At 38.1% G+C, this 15,420-nt stretch overlaps 1 protein-coding gene across 12 annotated transcripts in view; it reads left to right on the top strand.

Annotated features, from left to right (window-relative positions):
• The window catches only part of BBX (BBX high mobility group box domain containing), a 282,163-nt gene that overhangs the window by 196,362 nt on the left and 70,381 nt on the right, over window positions 1-15,420 (top strand). For all 12 annotated transcript variants that reach the window (XM_082460373.1, XM_082460370.1, XM_082460372.1 and 9 more), the window contains 2 exons: window positions 172-367; window positions 4,420-4,487. In XM_082460373.1, coding sequence (XP_082316499.1) covers window positions 172-367; window positions 4,420-4,487 — 264 coding nt within the window. The remainder of the gene's footprint in view (window positions 1-171; window positions 368-4,419; window positions 4,488-15,420) is intronic.

Below are 15,420 nucleotides of genomic sequence, written 5' to 3'. Positions count from 1 at the left end.
TCATGTCCTAGCTCTAAAGCCCTGTACTGAGATTGTCATTCTTCTACAAGGAAAGAACTTACTGAAAGTGTTTTTTTCATTCATTATCTAAATAGAGGAGTAAGGTGAAGGTACTAGAACATTTTCAATCTATGTGTTAACTAAAATATGTTATCTATTCTTTATTTATAGTATAAAGATGCATTTATGAAAGCAAATCCTGGCTACAAATGGTGTCCTACCACAAACAAGCCTGTGAAATCCCCAACATCCGCTGTCAATCCACGAAAGAAACTATGGGCCTTCCCATCTGACTCTTCAAGAGACTTGCCAAGCCCCAAGAAAGCAAAGACTGAAGAAATGCCTCAGCTTAACTTTGGGATGGCTGGTGAGTTTAGACACTAATTTCACCTGTTCTTTAAGAACAGGTCAATTCATTTAGGCAGTATTTTTAACAGATAATAGAAAGAGAGAGAAAAGCAAAATTTAACCAATAGGAAGCAATGGCAAATACGCAGCATAGCTTAAAGCTTTGGAGTATAACATACATAGAATGTGTACATGTAATATAGTTAAAGAAAGGAGGTATAGACCAAGTGGTTGAGTCATTACAAATATGTGTGGATTCCTGACATTGACATTATGGAAAAGCAGACAGCAATGTGGAGATTGTCAGGAGCTCAGGGAATTTTATAATGTAACAAAATAGCTTACACACTCATGCACAGTATTAAGGTGTCCCAGTAAGCACCTTAGTTATCTTGGATACCTAAAAAACCACAGTTATGTAGATTATCTGAGGATATTAAACATCGAAGCCAAGAGTATGAACAACTCCATCACAAATCTGTGATGGATCTGACAGCTGTTTCTTAGAGGGAATTTCCATCCTGCCCTCTCTCTGGCCCCCATTCCTGTTACGGGCCAGGCAAATTTAACATTCCAGATGGTCCCATTTGTTATGAGACCTTAATACTCTTTGGGTGGTAAGGAATGCTACAGCATTTATTACCATGAAATAAAGCATTTATATTCACCCTGCAAATGATTCTATCTTCCATGGCTATTCTAATACCGTAATCAAGAGAGGAGTTTTCCGGGATGAAATAGGGAGATTGGGCAGGATGCAAGCATTGAAGTTGGTGTTGAGCTATAGGGTTCCTGTTTCATTATTACAAGCAAATTTTCTTTAAGATGAGAGCTCTGAACATTTTGCAAAATGGAAAGCTTGGGAATGGAAGTTAAGCAGTATTGTGATGACACTTCAGTTTTTTAATAGCCAGTAGGCCTAATGAGATTTAACAGTGCAGTGTGTGATTCATGGTATAACAAAGTGTGTGGTGATGTCATATATAAATATAAGAAATGCAGTCTGATGCAATGGCAGCATTCTGGGGGAACAAAGTCTTCAGGTGATTGTTATGTAAGTGTCTGTAGTATAATTCTAGGTGAGCTTCCAAAATGATGCTTTTGCATATCCCAGAGGAATCAGAATAGAAATCTGTCCTTGTTTTAGCTGTTACTTTGTATAATTTTAGCTTCAACCCACTTGCTAGTAGTCTTGGTGAGCTCTCTAGACTCCCCAGATTGTGTCAGTAAGAGTCTCTTATAAAACATTTTATCATCAGGACCAAATAAGAGGATATTATGACTGGCTTCTAAATAAATTCCTTTGATTAGCATTTATCTTCCATTGCTTTTTCTCCCAGTTCTAAATCTAGATTGGTCTATGTAGGATTTTTTTTGTTTTTTTTTTTTTGCACACAGTGGCTCTTCAAAAACCAAAAGTAATTGTAGATAAACTACAGAAAGCAGTGAAAGATGTCTGCCTGTAGCACCGTTTCTGACAGTTTATTAATCTACCTGTTATACCTACAAATTCAAAGTGGGACCTAGACTTCAACCAGGATATTTACAAGTCAGCTTTTATTTTTTATTTTTAAAAATTTATTTATTTAATTAATTTATTTATTTTTGGTTGGGTTGGGTCTTCATTGCTGCGCGTGGGCTTTCTCTGGTTGCGGCGAGCAGGGGCTACTCTTCGTTGCAGCGCATGGGCTTCTCATTGCGGTGGCTTCTTGTGTTGCAGAACACCGGCTCTAGGCGCGCGGGCTTCAGTAGTTGCGGCGTATGGGCTCAGTAGTTGTGGCTCGCGGGCTCTAGAGCACAGGCTCTGTAGTTGTGGTACACGGGCTTAGTTGCTCTGCGGCATGTGGGATCTTCCCGGACCAGGGATCGAACCCGTGTCCCCTGCACTGGCAGGCAGATTCTTAACCACTGTGCCACCAGGGAAGCCCCTACAAGTCAGCTTTTAAAAACAGCATTCTTTAAGCAAAATACAGGAAAGAAGGAAAACAACTTTCTCGCATTTATCTCATTATATATAAGGGCCTGTGACGGATGTTGGAAATCCATGATCAGAGCCCTTGTTAAGCTAGTGTATAGTGGATAACGTTGGTGTGATGTTCCTTTTTAACACAATGAAAGCAAATTAATTTGCCTTTAATTGAAACTTGGTGCTTAGCTGTTTAAATCTAGGGGATACTATAGGGCTTTTAGAGGCCAGTTTATGCTTTTCCTCAACATGGAATCTCATTTTGTTTTGTTTTCCCAATAGTCCTTGTCACATGACATTTTGCATTTTGAATAACCCCAAAGCAGTCAAGTGTATGATTTCCAAGGAGGGAAGGCTATGTAGAATTTAATTTAGTAGAAGCCCTCTCGATGAAGGGAAAGCATGCTATTTATATAAATATATTTTTGATATATCCAAATAACATTATATAAGTACAAATTAATATAAAAGATGATTATTACTTGTCTGTGTTTTAGTATCTATACAGCAAAGTCATATTGGTATATAACTTAAATAAATTATCATGGAAGTATGTTCCTATTTTACTTTATAATTTGAACTAACACATTTTTATCTTTATTAGAATGCAGTTATGCAAGCCTCCTGATCTCTAGAATGGCAGCTGCAAAAGTATTTAGCTGCCCAAAGAACCAAAGTACACCTTTACTTTCTGCTAAATTCATTTCTCTCTCCGATTTTTATTTGCCAATAGATTTACGTGTCTCTTTTAGCAGCCAAAATAGTTCATAAACTTAACATTTAATTAAGGATGGACTCTTAAAACAACAACAAAGAGTCTTATTTCAGCAAACCAGCTCATGTTCCTCTGTGTATTCCTACGTGGCTACCTTCCAATATGGACCTGTTTTGTGACCACCTGATTGTTTGGTGACATATTTTCCCCTCTACTAAGCCCTTCCTTCCTTCCTTCCGCCCGCCCTCCCTCCCTTCCTTCCCCTCAGTTTCTTTTTTCAAAAAAAAATTTTTTTTTTAAATTTGACTGTATGTAAGATGTAGTCAGAGTTGCATCATGAGTTCCTGAGACAGACAGTATTCAGAGATGTACTTAAGGGCATATCTTTAAACAAAAAAATCAAAAAAGAAAGAGAAGAGAGACACCTTAATGTCTTCAGGCAACACTATGCCCGATCCTCATTTTGAATTGTAGAGCGATTACTAAAATAAAAAGTGCATTTATTGAGGACCAATATGCACTGGGATAAGCACTGACTTAGGCAGTTTCAGATATGTTAGTTCATTGAAGTTCTGAAATTTAATTCATTTAAGACAGCCTTAAAGTCTATAGGTTTCTTATTGTCTGTACTTTCCTTGTTTAGATATAATCCTGGGTCATAGATCTACCAGTTTGCTTTCATTTTCTCTTTCTTTTTCTGTTGATTATTGAAGGAATGAAAACAAAGACCTTTGGTAGTATAAAAAGGGTTCATTTTCAATGTTAAAGGTATTTCGAGGCCTTTCAAGGAAGGGCCTAACTGTACCCCTAAGATTTAAGATGTTATAAATACATCATTGTTTAATTTAAATTTGTTTTTGAAAGTTTTAAAGAAAGAATATTTGAACAAAGCCCACTAGATTTTTGGAGTCCCATTTGTAAAATATCTCCCTGTTCTCTAGTTCCTCTGATGGCCTTGTTCTTTTTATCAGCCCTGATATCATGTGGCAGAAATAACAATTTGAGAATAACAAAATCTCAAGTTTCTTAGAAGACAAGTATAAGCACTCTTTCGTTTAAAAAAAAATCCATCCAAACTCGCCATGCAGTAAGGAAAGAAGCATCACATTAGGAGATAATTCATGTTATAAACAGCTGTGGTATTGAAGAAAGTATTTTGTTGGAATGGTGGACAACAGTAGTATTTTAAAAGCCCACAAAAGTATGAGTACTAAGCACATGTACCCCAAGTTTTTCCTTCATAAAGAGTTTCAGAAGTTTTCTGTAATAAGTTACATGTCGTTCTGTTGGATTTCTGATTGCTAGTCTTTGTGAGTATTCTTTTTCGACTCTGGATTATATGTACTTCATGGTTATGAATTGATGATTTACTTGTTTTTGACTTATATAGATCCTACTCAAATGGGAGGCCTGAGCATGCTGCTTTTAGCTGGAGAACATGCTCTTGGTACACCAGAGGTAAGTGGTCCCTCATCCCTCTCCACTCTGCTCCTGCTGGGGGTTGAGAACACAGACATTTGTGTTCTGTTCACACTGTTAGTTCTACAGTTTCACTTTTTACAGCTCATGAATAAACTCTGCTTTTAATTGTTTTCATTAAGATCTCTATGTGCATTATATTGTGCCTTGAGGGTAACAGAGTAGGGTACATAAACCCAAAAGGACACAAACACAAGTCAGGTGCAGATTTTGAGGTTCCCTGAGCATAGGAGTAAGACTTGCAATGTACAGATAATTAGCATTTGCCATGACTGTGTCATGGGGTCCATAGGGTGGGTCCTATGATTCATTCATTCTATTCATAACAATCTCTGCTTTAGTGATGTTCTCATTAGACTTGCTAGTGAAAAGATGAGAGTTAAAAAAAGCATGAAACTGTCAGTCTCTCTGGTACCTGAATAAATTCAAACTCCTGTTTTTGAAAATCAGGAAACATGGCATTCCAAGATTGCTTATTTTTTAAAATGGAAAATGAAAAGAGACCCAGGCCCTTATGACCTTGGTTTCATTTTTTATTCCCTTGTATTGTTATTGGGCTGTTTTTGCTAAATATTTTTAAGTATGGTTTTGATAGGCAGGTAGTATCTGGTAGCCATGCATAGTTTGCATTTGTGGAATTCCTCTATTTTCCAGACCCATTTAACAGAGGCCAGATGCAGTGACCTGCAGATCATATTATTTTACCAAACTCAGGTCCTTGAGCTGGAAGTTTTTCAATCCCCAACCAGAGTTGCTATTTAGGACAAAATAGCAATTTTATTGCATATATATATATATTTTTTCTTTCTTTCTTTCTTTTGTTTTTTAAGTCGTGTGCGTGCTATATGGATTACAGTTGAAGTCTATTCAGATAATCGTTTTAGAGGATACCACATAAGATATTTACATCACAAAAGGTTTTTATTATTTACAGTTTATATTGGGGATCCATAGTAGTTGACCATATGTTCAATTTGATTTAACTTTTTATTTCTATTCAATTCAGTGTAGCAATAAATGTGTAAATTTGGTGGACTGATAGTTATTTACATTGTACTAATCTTTAGCTAGAAAAAGTAAACATGTCACTTTGTACCTTTGCATACTCATTATTCAGCATGTTTGTACCTCCGCACACAATAGCCTTCTCTGGCATCATTTTACTTTCTAACACATGGCTGCTCCCTAATAGCAATCAGACTAACTCTCACTTGGGTGTAGAGCATCCCAAGCGTGTTCCCACAGGTGAACGCTGGAGTAATAATGCGCATTTGACCTTTCAACACAGTCTGACTCATGATTTCCAAGAATACACTGTATTGTGAAAGTCAGTATCATCTTTTCTAACAGATTAGATAATAATGGAGTTTTCTTCCCAATATCTATTAGCATTCCTTTTAACTTTCAGGAAAAAATGTAAACAAATAAACATCTAAGTACTTACAGATAGATGCTATCTATCTGTAAATGCTAGTCAAAGAAAGGAATACTTTTTTTTCTTTGATTAAAGTTTGTCTCTTGGGCTCTTTTTAGTAAATAGCTCTTCTCACAGCTTTTAAGGACAGCAGAGTTTGACACAAGCAGTTTAAACCATGCATTGGTCAGCCTTCCATTTCTGATGAAGGGGAACTGTTTTGAAAGTTCTCAAGCTAAAGAAATAAAGTTAAATGGCTTAAAGAGGTAAACCGTACAGGAGAAGGGAATTTATGCTAAGGAAGAAGTTGCCAGCACTTAGGTCTTTAAGAACCACTTCTAAGAATACAACTCTTTCTTCATAATCCCTACTTTTCATCTCAGATATATTTAGGTCATTATTGAAAATAATCTTGAGATACTGAAATAATAAAGCAGCAAAATTTGTATAAAATAATGCTGTCTCTAAATATAATTAGTTTGAGAGTTTATGTCATAGGTATCAGTATATTTCATTTAGCACCTAATTTCTATGCAATGTCTTATTCCAAATATGTAGACATGGTCATAGAACTTTGGGGGCTTATGTACATTGGCAGATGACAAATACAGTGAATACATACTTATATTTTTAAAAGAAAATTATAAATATAATGAGATAAGGAGAGAAGTACAGAAATTTCATGCTTCTGACATTTGGAACAATTACTGTGAAGTCTGTGTATACTATTAGGTAGGACCAGTCAAATAAAGTGACATTTTACAAAAATTCTGCCACAGGGGAGGTCTAATCGTAATGGCTTTTTAAAATGCCACGAGAAAATTCTTACTCTGAAATATTTTATTTAAAGGGAGATTTTCCTTTGTTCAGTAGTCTAAAACCTAATCACATAGAAAAAGTCCTCAAAAGTCTATTTTTTTAATATAGAAAATTTAATATAGGTAATAGCTGTATTTTTAAAAACAATTCTAGAAGGTAGAGAGGCTTGCTGTTACGGGAACAGTAAAATTCCAGGTTAAAAGCTTCTTTGGCCTGTACAGTTTTCCAGATCTACATGTGATGTGCTCTTAGGGTTTTCAGAGAGAAATTATATGTTCTTGAGATAGCAGTGAGCAAATAATAACAAGAAAAATGTTTGAGTTTTCTCCTTTTTTTCTCAGTCTTCTGATTAACTCTGAATCTGCCACAGTAGATTTTTGGCGTTATCAGGTCAACATTTTTATATGCTACTGTTATTAAGCCAAGCTTGGTTCTGTAATTTGTGTCTCTGATGAATAAAAGGGATAAAAATTGCATTTATAGCTTGATTCTTTTTCACATAAATGATCAGTCCTATATTTTCTTTATACCCAGAGTACATTGAAATGCATTACATATTTGGGATAAATTTTAAAAAGCAGTGTTTGTTATTAAAGAGTTTATGGATTAAAGAACCAAAATAAATGTATAGGCATACCTCATTTTATTGCAGATACTGCATTTGCAGATATTGCATTTTTTACAAATTGAAGGTTTATGGCAACCCTGCGTCCATCCAGCAGGTCTATTGGCAACATTTTTTCAACTGTATTTACTCGCTTCGTATCTCTGTGTCACATTTTGTTAATTCTTGCAGTATTTCAGACTTTTCCTTATTATTATATTTGTTATGGCAGTCTGTGATCAGCGATCTTTAATGTTACTATTGTAATTTGGGGAGGGGGTGCTACAAATCACACCCATAGGAGACAGCGAACTTAACTGATAAATGTTCTGTGTGTTCTGACTGCTCCACCAGCCAGCAGCACCCCCCTCTCCCTCATCTCTCTCCCTCTCCTCAGGCCTCTCTATTCCCTGAGACACAACAATGTTGAAATTAAATCAGTTAATCACTCTACACTGGTCTCTTAAGTGTTCAAGTGAAAGGAAGAGTCACATGTCTCTCACTTTAAATTGAAAGCTAGAAATGATCAAGCTTAGTGAGGAAGGCATGTCGAAAGCTGGGAAAGGCTGAAAGTGAGCCCTCTTGCACCAAACAGCCAAGGTGTGAATGCAAAGGAAAAGTTCTTGAAGGAAATTAAAAGTACTATTCCATTTAACACATGAATGATAAAAATGTGAAACAGTCTTATTGCTGATATGGAGAAGTTTTAGTGGTCTGGTTAGAAGATCAAACCAGACACAACATTCCCTTAAGCCAAAGCCTAATCCAGAGCAAGGTCATAACTCTATTCAATTCTATGAAGTCTGAGAGAGGTGAGGAAGCTGCAGAAGAGAAGTTTGAAGCCAGCAGAGGCTGTGAGCCTCTTAAAGCTCTGTTCATGAGCTTTAAGAAAAGGTGCCATCTCCATAACATCAAAGGGCAAGGTGAAGCAGCAAGTGCTGATGTAGAAGCTAGAGCAGGTTATCCCAAAGATCTAGCTAAGATACTTCATGAAGGTGGCTACATTGAACAACAGATTTTCAGTGTAGATGAAACAGCCTTCTATTGGAAGAAGATGCCTTCTATTGGAAGAAGATGCCATCTAGGGCTTTCATATCTAGGGAGGAGAAGTCAATGTCTGACTTCCAGGCTTCAAAAGACAAACCCACTCTCTTGTTAGGGACTAATGCAGCTGGTGACTTAAATTGAAACCAGTGCTCATTTACCATTCAGAAAATCCTAGGGCCCTCAAGAGTTAGGCTAAACCAACTCTGCCTGTGCTGTGTAAGTGGAGCAGCAAAACCTGGATGGCAGCATATCTGTTTATAACATAGTTTACTGAATATTTTAAACCCGCTGTTATGACCTACTGCTTAGAAAAGAAGATTCCTTTTAAAATATTACTGCTCATTGACAATGCACTTGGTCATCCAAGAGCTCTGATGTAGATGCACAACGAGACTAATGTTGTTTTCATGCCTATTAACACATCCATTCTGCCACCCATGGATCAAGGAGTCTCTTCGACTTTCAAGTCTTATTATTTAAGAAATATATTTTGTAAGGCTGTAGCTGCCATACATAGTGATTCCTCTGATGGATCTGGGCAAAGTCAGTTAGTTGAAAACATCCTGAAAAGGATTCACTATCCTAGATGCCATTAAGAATGTTTGCGTTTCATGGGAAGAGAGCTAAATATCAACATTAAGGGAATTCCCTGGCGGTCCAGTGGTTAGGACTTGGCGCTTTCACTGCCAAGGCCTGGGTTCGATCCCTCGTTGGGGAACTAAGATCCCAAAAGCTGTGCAGTGCGGCCAAAAAAATAAAAAAACAAACAAACAAAATAAACATTAACAGGAGTTGGGAAAAAGTTCATTCCAACCCTCATGGATGACATTGTGGGGTTCAAGACTTGCATGGGGGAAGTAACTACAGATGTGGTGGAAATAGCAAGAGAACTAGAATTAGGAGCTGAAGATGTGACTGAATTGCTTCAATCTCATGGTAAAACTTGAATGGATGAGGAGTTGCTTCTTATGGATGAAAAAAGAAAGTGGTTTCTTGAGCTGGAATCTACTCCTGGTGAAGATACTATGAAGATTGTTGAAATGACGAGAAAGGATTTACAGTGTGGCATAAATTTAGTTGATAAGCAGTGGCAGGGTTTGAGGGGATTGACTCCAATTTTGAAAGAAGTTCTGCTGCGGGTAAAATGGTATCAAATAATGGTATTGCATGCTGTAGAGAAATCGTTCGTGAAAGGAAGAGTCAATTAATGTGACAAACTTCATGGTTGTCTTATTTTAAGAAATTGTCACAGCCTCCCTAACTTTCATCTGCCGCCAACCACCCTGACCAGTCAGCAGCCATCAATGTCAAGGCAAGACCCTCCATCAGAAAACGGTTGACTCACTGAAGGCTCAGATGATAGCATTTTTTAGCAATAAGGCATTGTAAAATTAAAGCATGTCCTTTCTTTTTTTTAGGTATAATGTTATTGTACACTTAATAGACTACATTATAGTGTAAACATAACTTATATGCTCTGGAAAACCAAAAACTTTGTGAGACTAGCTTTATTGCAGTATTCACTTTTGATTGTGGTGGTCTGGAACCGGACCCGCCGTATCTCCGAGGTTTGCCTGTATTGAGCAACACAGCCATCAGAGAGTGACACCCTACACCCCCCCACACACACACACTCAAAATAGCAGCCTAAGCTTGTCTCTACTGACACCCAGTGAAATGTAAGCATAGAAGTCTTATTAGGAAATAACCCCATAATAGTGAAGGAAATGGAAACGAGTGTTTCCAATGAATATGAGATTTTAGCAAACAGAAGCTGAAAAACAAATGAAGCTTTTTAATCAAGAAAATATGGTATAAGCTTAAAATATGCTAACCAGGGGGCTGTAGAGAGCCAGTCCGTTCTACAGTGTCTAGCAGCTTAAGTGAACACTTTTCCTTTTTACTTTAAAGGAACAAGAAAGAAAAAATAGAAGAAATAAAAGTAATAATGTTCACATCAAACTCTGGGAAGAGCTAAAGAAAAGGCAGTTAGTTACATTGAGTTAAGCCTTTATGATTCATATCAGTGAGTTACTATCTGAAGATGAAAATGTAATAAAGTATAAGTATTTGATCTAGAATTTCTAGAAGTAATCCCCAGGACTGAAAATTTCCATAGTGTTATATTTTTAACTTATTTTAATAAAAATGTAAAGCTAAATTAAATTTAAAAAATAAAGGCAGGGAGTGATACATTTCAGAAATGGAAGGGGAGATTATTCAACACATAATATATAGAACAGCTTGGAATAATATTGGAAAGGTTGACATTTCAGTATTGGACTTAAGTGAGCACCAGAAAGTCATCTTGGCTAAAACAGAAAAGATGGTTTGGGGAATAAAAGAAAATAAGAAAAGTTAGGCAGAGTAATCTTGGCTGATGAAAAGGTTTGACGGTATCAATATCTATTTAGTTGAATGAATGAACTGAAGGCAAACTTTCAGATGTTTGGGAAGTAATATTAGACTTGGGTCTGTGGTTTTAGAATGCCTAGTTCTTTTGTTGGAATGAGGAGATATGACAGTAGAGTTACGACCAAGCCACGTTTTTCTTTGCCTTCCATCCTGTAAAATGGAACTAATGATACCCACTTGTTTTTCTCTTTCTGACTTACTTCACTCTGTATGACAGACTCTAGGTCCATCCACCTCACTACAAACAACTCAATTTCGTTTCGTTTTATATACACTACCAAATGTAAAACCGATAGCTAGTGGGAAGCAGCCGCATAGCACAGGGAGATCAGCTGGGTGCTTTGTGACCACCTAGAGGGGTGGGATAGGGAGGGTGGGAGGGAGGGAGACGCAAGAGGGAAGAGATATGGGGATATATGTATATGTATAACTGATTCACTTTGTTATAAAGCAGAAACTAACACACCATTGTAAAGCAATTATACTCCAATAAAGATGTTAAAAATAATAATAATAATACCCACTTGCTTCTAACTCCTAAGACATCTATGAAGATTAATTAAATAAAACCTGTAAGGCATTTTCACCTCTCCTGAAAAGCATTCTTGTAGGTACCTAGAATTATTACCATAATTTATCCTTGGTATTTCATACTTAACTTGAAAGCTTATATTATGTCAGGCTATTACTCCTACAGGCTATAGTATGTTTTACCAGCAGCGTATTCACATTGAGCAAATAATCTGTTCAAGGTTGTGTAGCTATGAAGTGACAGAATTAGGATTTGAACCCAGGGGGACTAGCTTCAGTCTTCATATAGCCTACGGGGACCTTTGTGATTCAGTCCCCACCCACCTGACCTCAACTCGGGCCACTTATGCAGTGGTGTCTGCACCCTTACACAGCCATTTCATGAGTGCTTTCTGGGGACCAAGCACTGTACTAAGCACTTACTCTGATTATCTCATTTCATCCTTCCATGAGCCTTAAGAGGTTGGTTTATTATTCCCCATTTCATAAATGAGGAAACTAGGCTAGAGAGGTTAAATAGCCTGTCTAAGGTCGTAGAGCAAGAAAGTCATTATACTAGGATTTAAACCTGTATATTTTCCATTAAGTAATGAGATGGGTGAAATCTTAGAGAAAAGGTGATAATACCAATACTTGTTAATGAATATGTCTATATTTAAAACACTGTGAGTTTTAAATTTAAAACAAATACAGATTTTTGATAAAATTGAAAGTTTTCCCCTTTCTTATAATATCTGGTATCAGTGAAGTAGGGAAAATTATTTTACAGCCTGTTGGTACATTTGAGCTAGTTTCACATGTGCCTCTCTTAGGCTACTATACTTGACTACTCCAGGATGCTTAAATCCACTGAATTCCAACCCTACCCCCAACTCTTGCCCCCTTCTCACTGAAGCTGTTAATTTCCCTTCTCACAGTTTTATAGCTTTTAAACATATTTTGTGAGGAAATACCATACTTAAATTTTACATTAAATAGGCTCTTTGAGCTTTCTCAATTCCGGGTAGAAACCTCTCCTTTTTATGTCACTGCTCACTGCCCACTTTGCCTGGAACTGCCCATCCAGCCCAGCCTCTTCCATCTCTCAGCAGTGGGGCTCAAAGCCCAGAGAATCAAGTCCTTCTACCCAACCTGATTGGCAAGCATCTGTCCTCGTTGAGTTCCTAGGCCGCATGGCTCAAGACAGTGGTGAACTCACATGCGCTCCTCGGTCTCCCAGAGATGGTGGGAAGGGGTAGTGGGGAAGGTGGGCAACAAGTGAGCGGGAAAAGAAAGAGGAGAATAGAGAACAAGAAGGTAAACGAGAAGGGTGGTACTGTTGCTGCTGCGTTGTCGTTGAGAGCATGTTTGTATACACGACTGCGTTCTGTTCTCACAGTGTCCTGTGAAGACATCAGTAGCGTTGTTACCTGTTTAATCAGATGAGGAGACTGAGGCAGGAAGATGGCTATGGTTTGTCTCAACTACTATGGCAGTTTGTAGAGGTGACCTGGAGTCTGTCCTGGACTTCCATCCTAGCGCTCTGCCACACGGCTTAGAATGATAGGCAACTTGACTCTGGTAGCCTTGGTGCCCTGAGAAAAACCAGGGACTTATCCTTCCTCTCCGCCAAATGACTTGACTTAAATTCTAGTCTTGAGGAGCTCACAGCTCTACGCGGCGCTGTCGGGTTGTGCTCCTCAGGGTGGCCCCGTTCTCTCTCAGCTGTGGCCCAATCCTAGTGTCTGCCAGTCAGGTGCGCTGCTTTAGTCCTCAGGTGCTCCTTAACCTCATTTAGGTTTAATTAAGAGTGGCTTCATTTTAGTCCTTAAGTAGGTTTTGAAGGACTAACTTGTATGTAATATACTTACACTGAATTCACCTGTGTTTAAGAGCTCAAGTCCATTTCAGAGCTTCATTTAACATCTCATATTAAATGCAAATTAAGTGATCACTCAGGTCCTCCGCTATAGAAGGATACCTGGCAAAAGCTGCCGATTGTAGGAAAGCCTGGGCCAGGCTGAATGAGGGTGAGAATCAGATCACTGGGCCTTGGAGTCACACAGGATCTTTGTCCTTGAACTCTGAAATGGAATCCTCTACCCCCAACCCCTCTCCTCCGCAAGAAGACAACCCCGCCTTCCACCGCTGCCTAAACAGTCTTCCTTCTCTCATATTCGCTCTTTCGGGGAAAGGGTTTAACTTACCTTAGGAACACTGGCACTGACTGACCCCTCTCCCTCCGCCCTGACACCTTTCCAGGCAATTACTGAGCCCTGGCAAATGCCATCTCTGATTTAATTGGGGCCCCGCATCTCAGCTGGTTTATTTCCTTAACCTTCTAATTGGTCTCTTGCCTCCAGTCACTCCCCAGCCAAGGTCATCCTGCACTCCACTGACAGAATTATTTAACTACACATCTCTCATCATGCCGCTCCTCTGACTGAAAACCTTGGCTGACTCCCCATTGCCTCCAGCCTAATTTTCAGACTTCTTAACCCAGCATTCAGGTCCCTCTCAGTCTGATTCATCTCCCACTGCACTCCCGGGCATCTCAGGCTTCAGCCACACAGGGAAAGTCACTGCTTCTCACACACACACGGCACTTCCTCCATGCTTTTCCTCCTGCTGTGACCACATCCTTTCCACAATTCTGGTGTTCCTTCTAGGGAGATCTCAGATGCTACTTACCTTTACTTCTTCCATCTGTCCCCAGAAAGAATGAAGGCTGCTTCTCTGTCCTCCCACAGACCTTTGTAATATTCCACCAAGAGGCACGTCCATTCTTAATGTGTAGCTGTCTCCTGCGTTGAAATGCAAGCAACTTAACGGCCAGACACATCCCCTTAGTCTCATTTTATTCCCCAGCATATAATGCACACAAGTGGGATGTAAGCTTCTTGAAAGAGAGCAGCAGTCTTTGTGGCTGGTATGTAATGGGTGTTTGTTGAATGTTTGTTGAAGGAGTGAGTAATCAGTAAATGTTTAAATTAGCAAGAGCAGGGCTGTGGAGTTCAGATACAACCAGTGTACTTCATCCCTTTTGTTGACTATGTGTCCATCACAATCCAGCTCTGTGTCTGTGGTCTTGTGCCTTGCGAAGTAGGAATGGGCTCTTAATAAAACCTAGCTTTCCAAACAGTGCGTCTGAGTGGCTTGATCTTGTTTTATATCAAGGGGCTGGATCATGTTTCTCTGTCTCTCGTTATCATGATGTGCATTTTACCTGTGGGAAAAAAGTAATACCTTGTCATAATTCTTAATTCTACTAATCATTCCCCTTCCTTGGTTATTGAGAATTATAGCTAATTTAAAGGGAAGATTGGATTTAAGGGAAGTTGAAAACGTATGTGGTTAACAAAACTGCTTTTAAAATCCCTGTAGCAGTTTTCTTTATTGGGCATATAGCAACACCTAGTGGCTTTATGGATTATTTCAGAGACTATTTCTAAAAAGAGCTTCTTGGGTTTTTTCCTCCCTTTATTGAATCTCTACTTATTTGGTATTTTTTCTTTCCTCTTAATTGATGAACAGATATCTTTGATCTCTATATTTTGTTATGTTTAGAAAGTAAGCTGGCTTTAGCTGAAGAATGGATGTTGAAGAATGATGTGTCTCCATAAAAAGCATACCCCACCTAATAAGTAATTTATGATACTGTAAATACAAACAGCAAAGTGATATTGCAAGGTGACAACATCTAGGATCCTCTAATAACTTTAAACAGGAGTCTTTTGTGGGAAATAACGTCTCCCTTCCATGTGGATATAATGCCAGATTTCTTTGCCAAACGTTTACATGTATGCACAAATATATACACTTGCACTGGATGCCTCATTTATCAAACACTCAAGAATGAATTCTACCTCAGTACATTTTCCATGTCATTGAACCATTTTTACATTTTGAGATTTTAGGTGGAAATATGTCTAGCACGTATCGCATGCATTTCTGCCTTTTATAATTATTCTTATCTTGACAACTTAGAATCACAGTTATAAATATTAACTACTATATTTAGGAAAAACTTTAGGACTACTTGCTCTATTTTATTATTATTTTTTAAATTTATTTTTTAGCTTTTGTGATAATCCACTTTAGTA

The sequence above is a fragment of the Balaenoptera physalus genome (genome assembly GCF_965194825.1).
Source record: "Balaenoptera physalus genome assembly, chromosome: 4".
NCBI classification, from domain to species: Eukaryota; Metazoa; Chordata; class Mammalia; order Artiodactyla; family Balaenopteridae; genus Balaenoptera; species Balaenoptera physalus.
The sequence above is the reverse complement of the archived record's forward strand: the minus strand, read 5'-3'. Positions and strand labels throughout refer to the sequence as shown.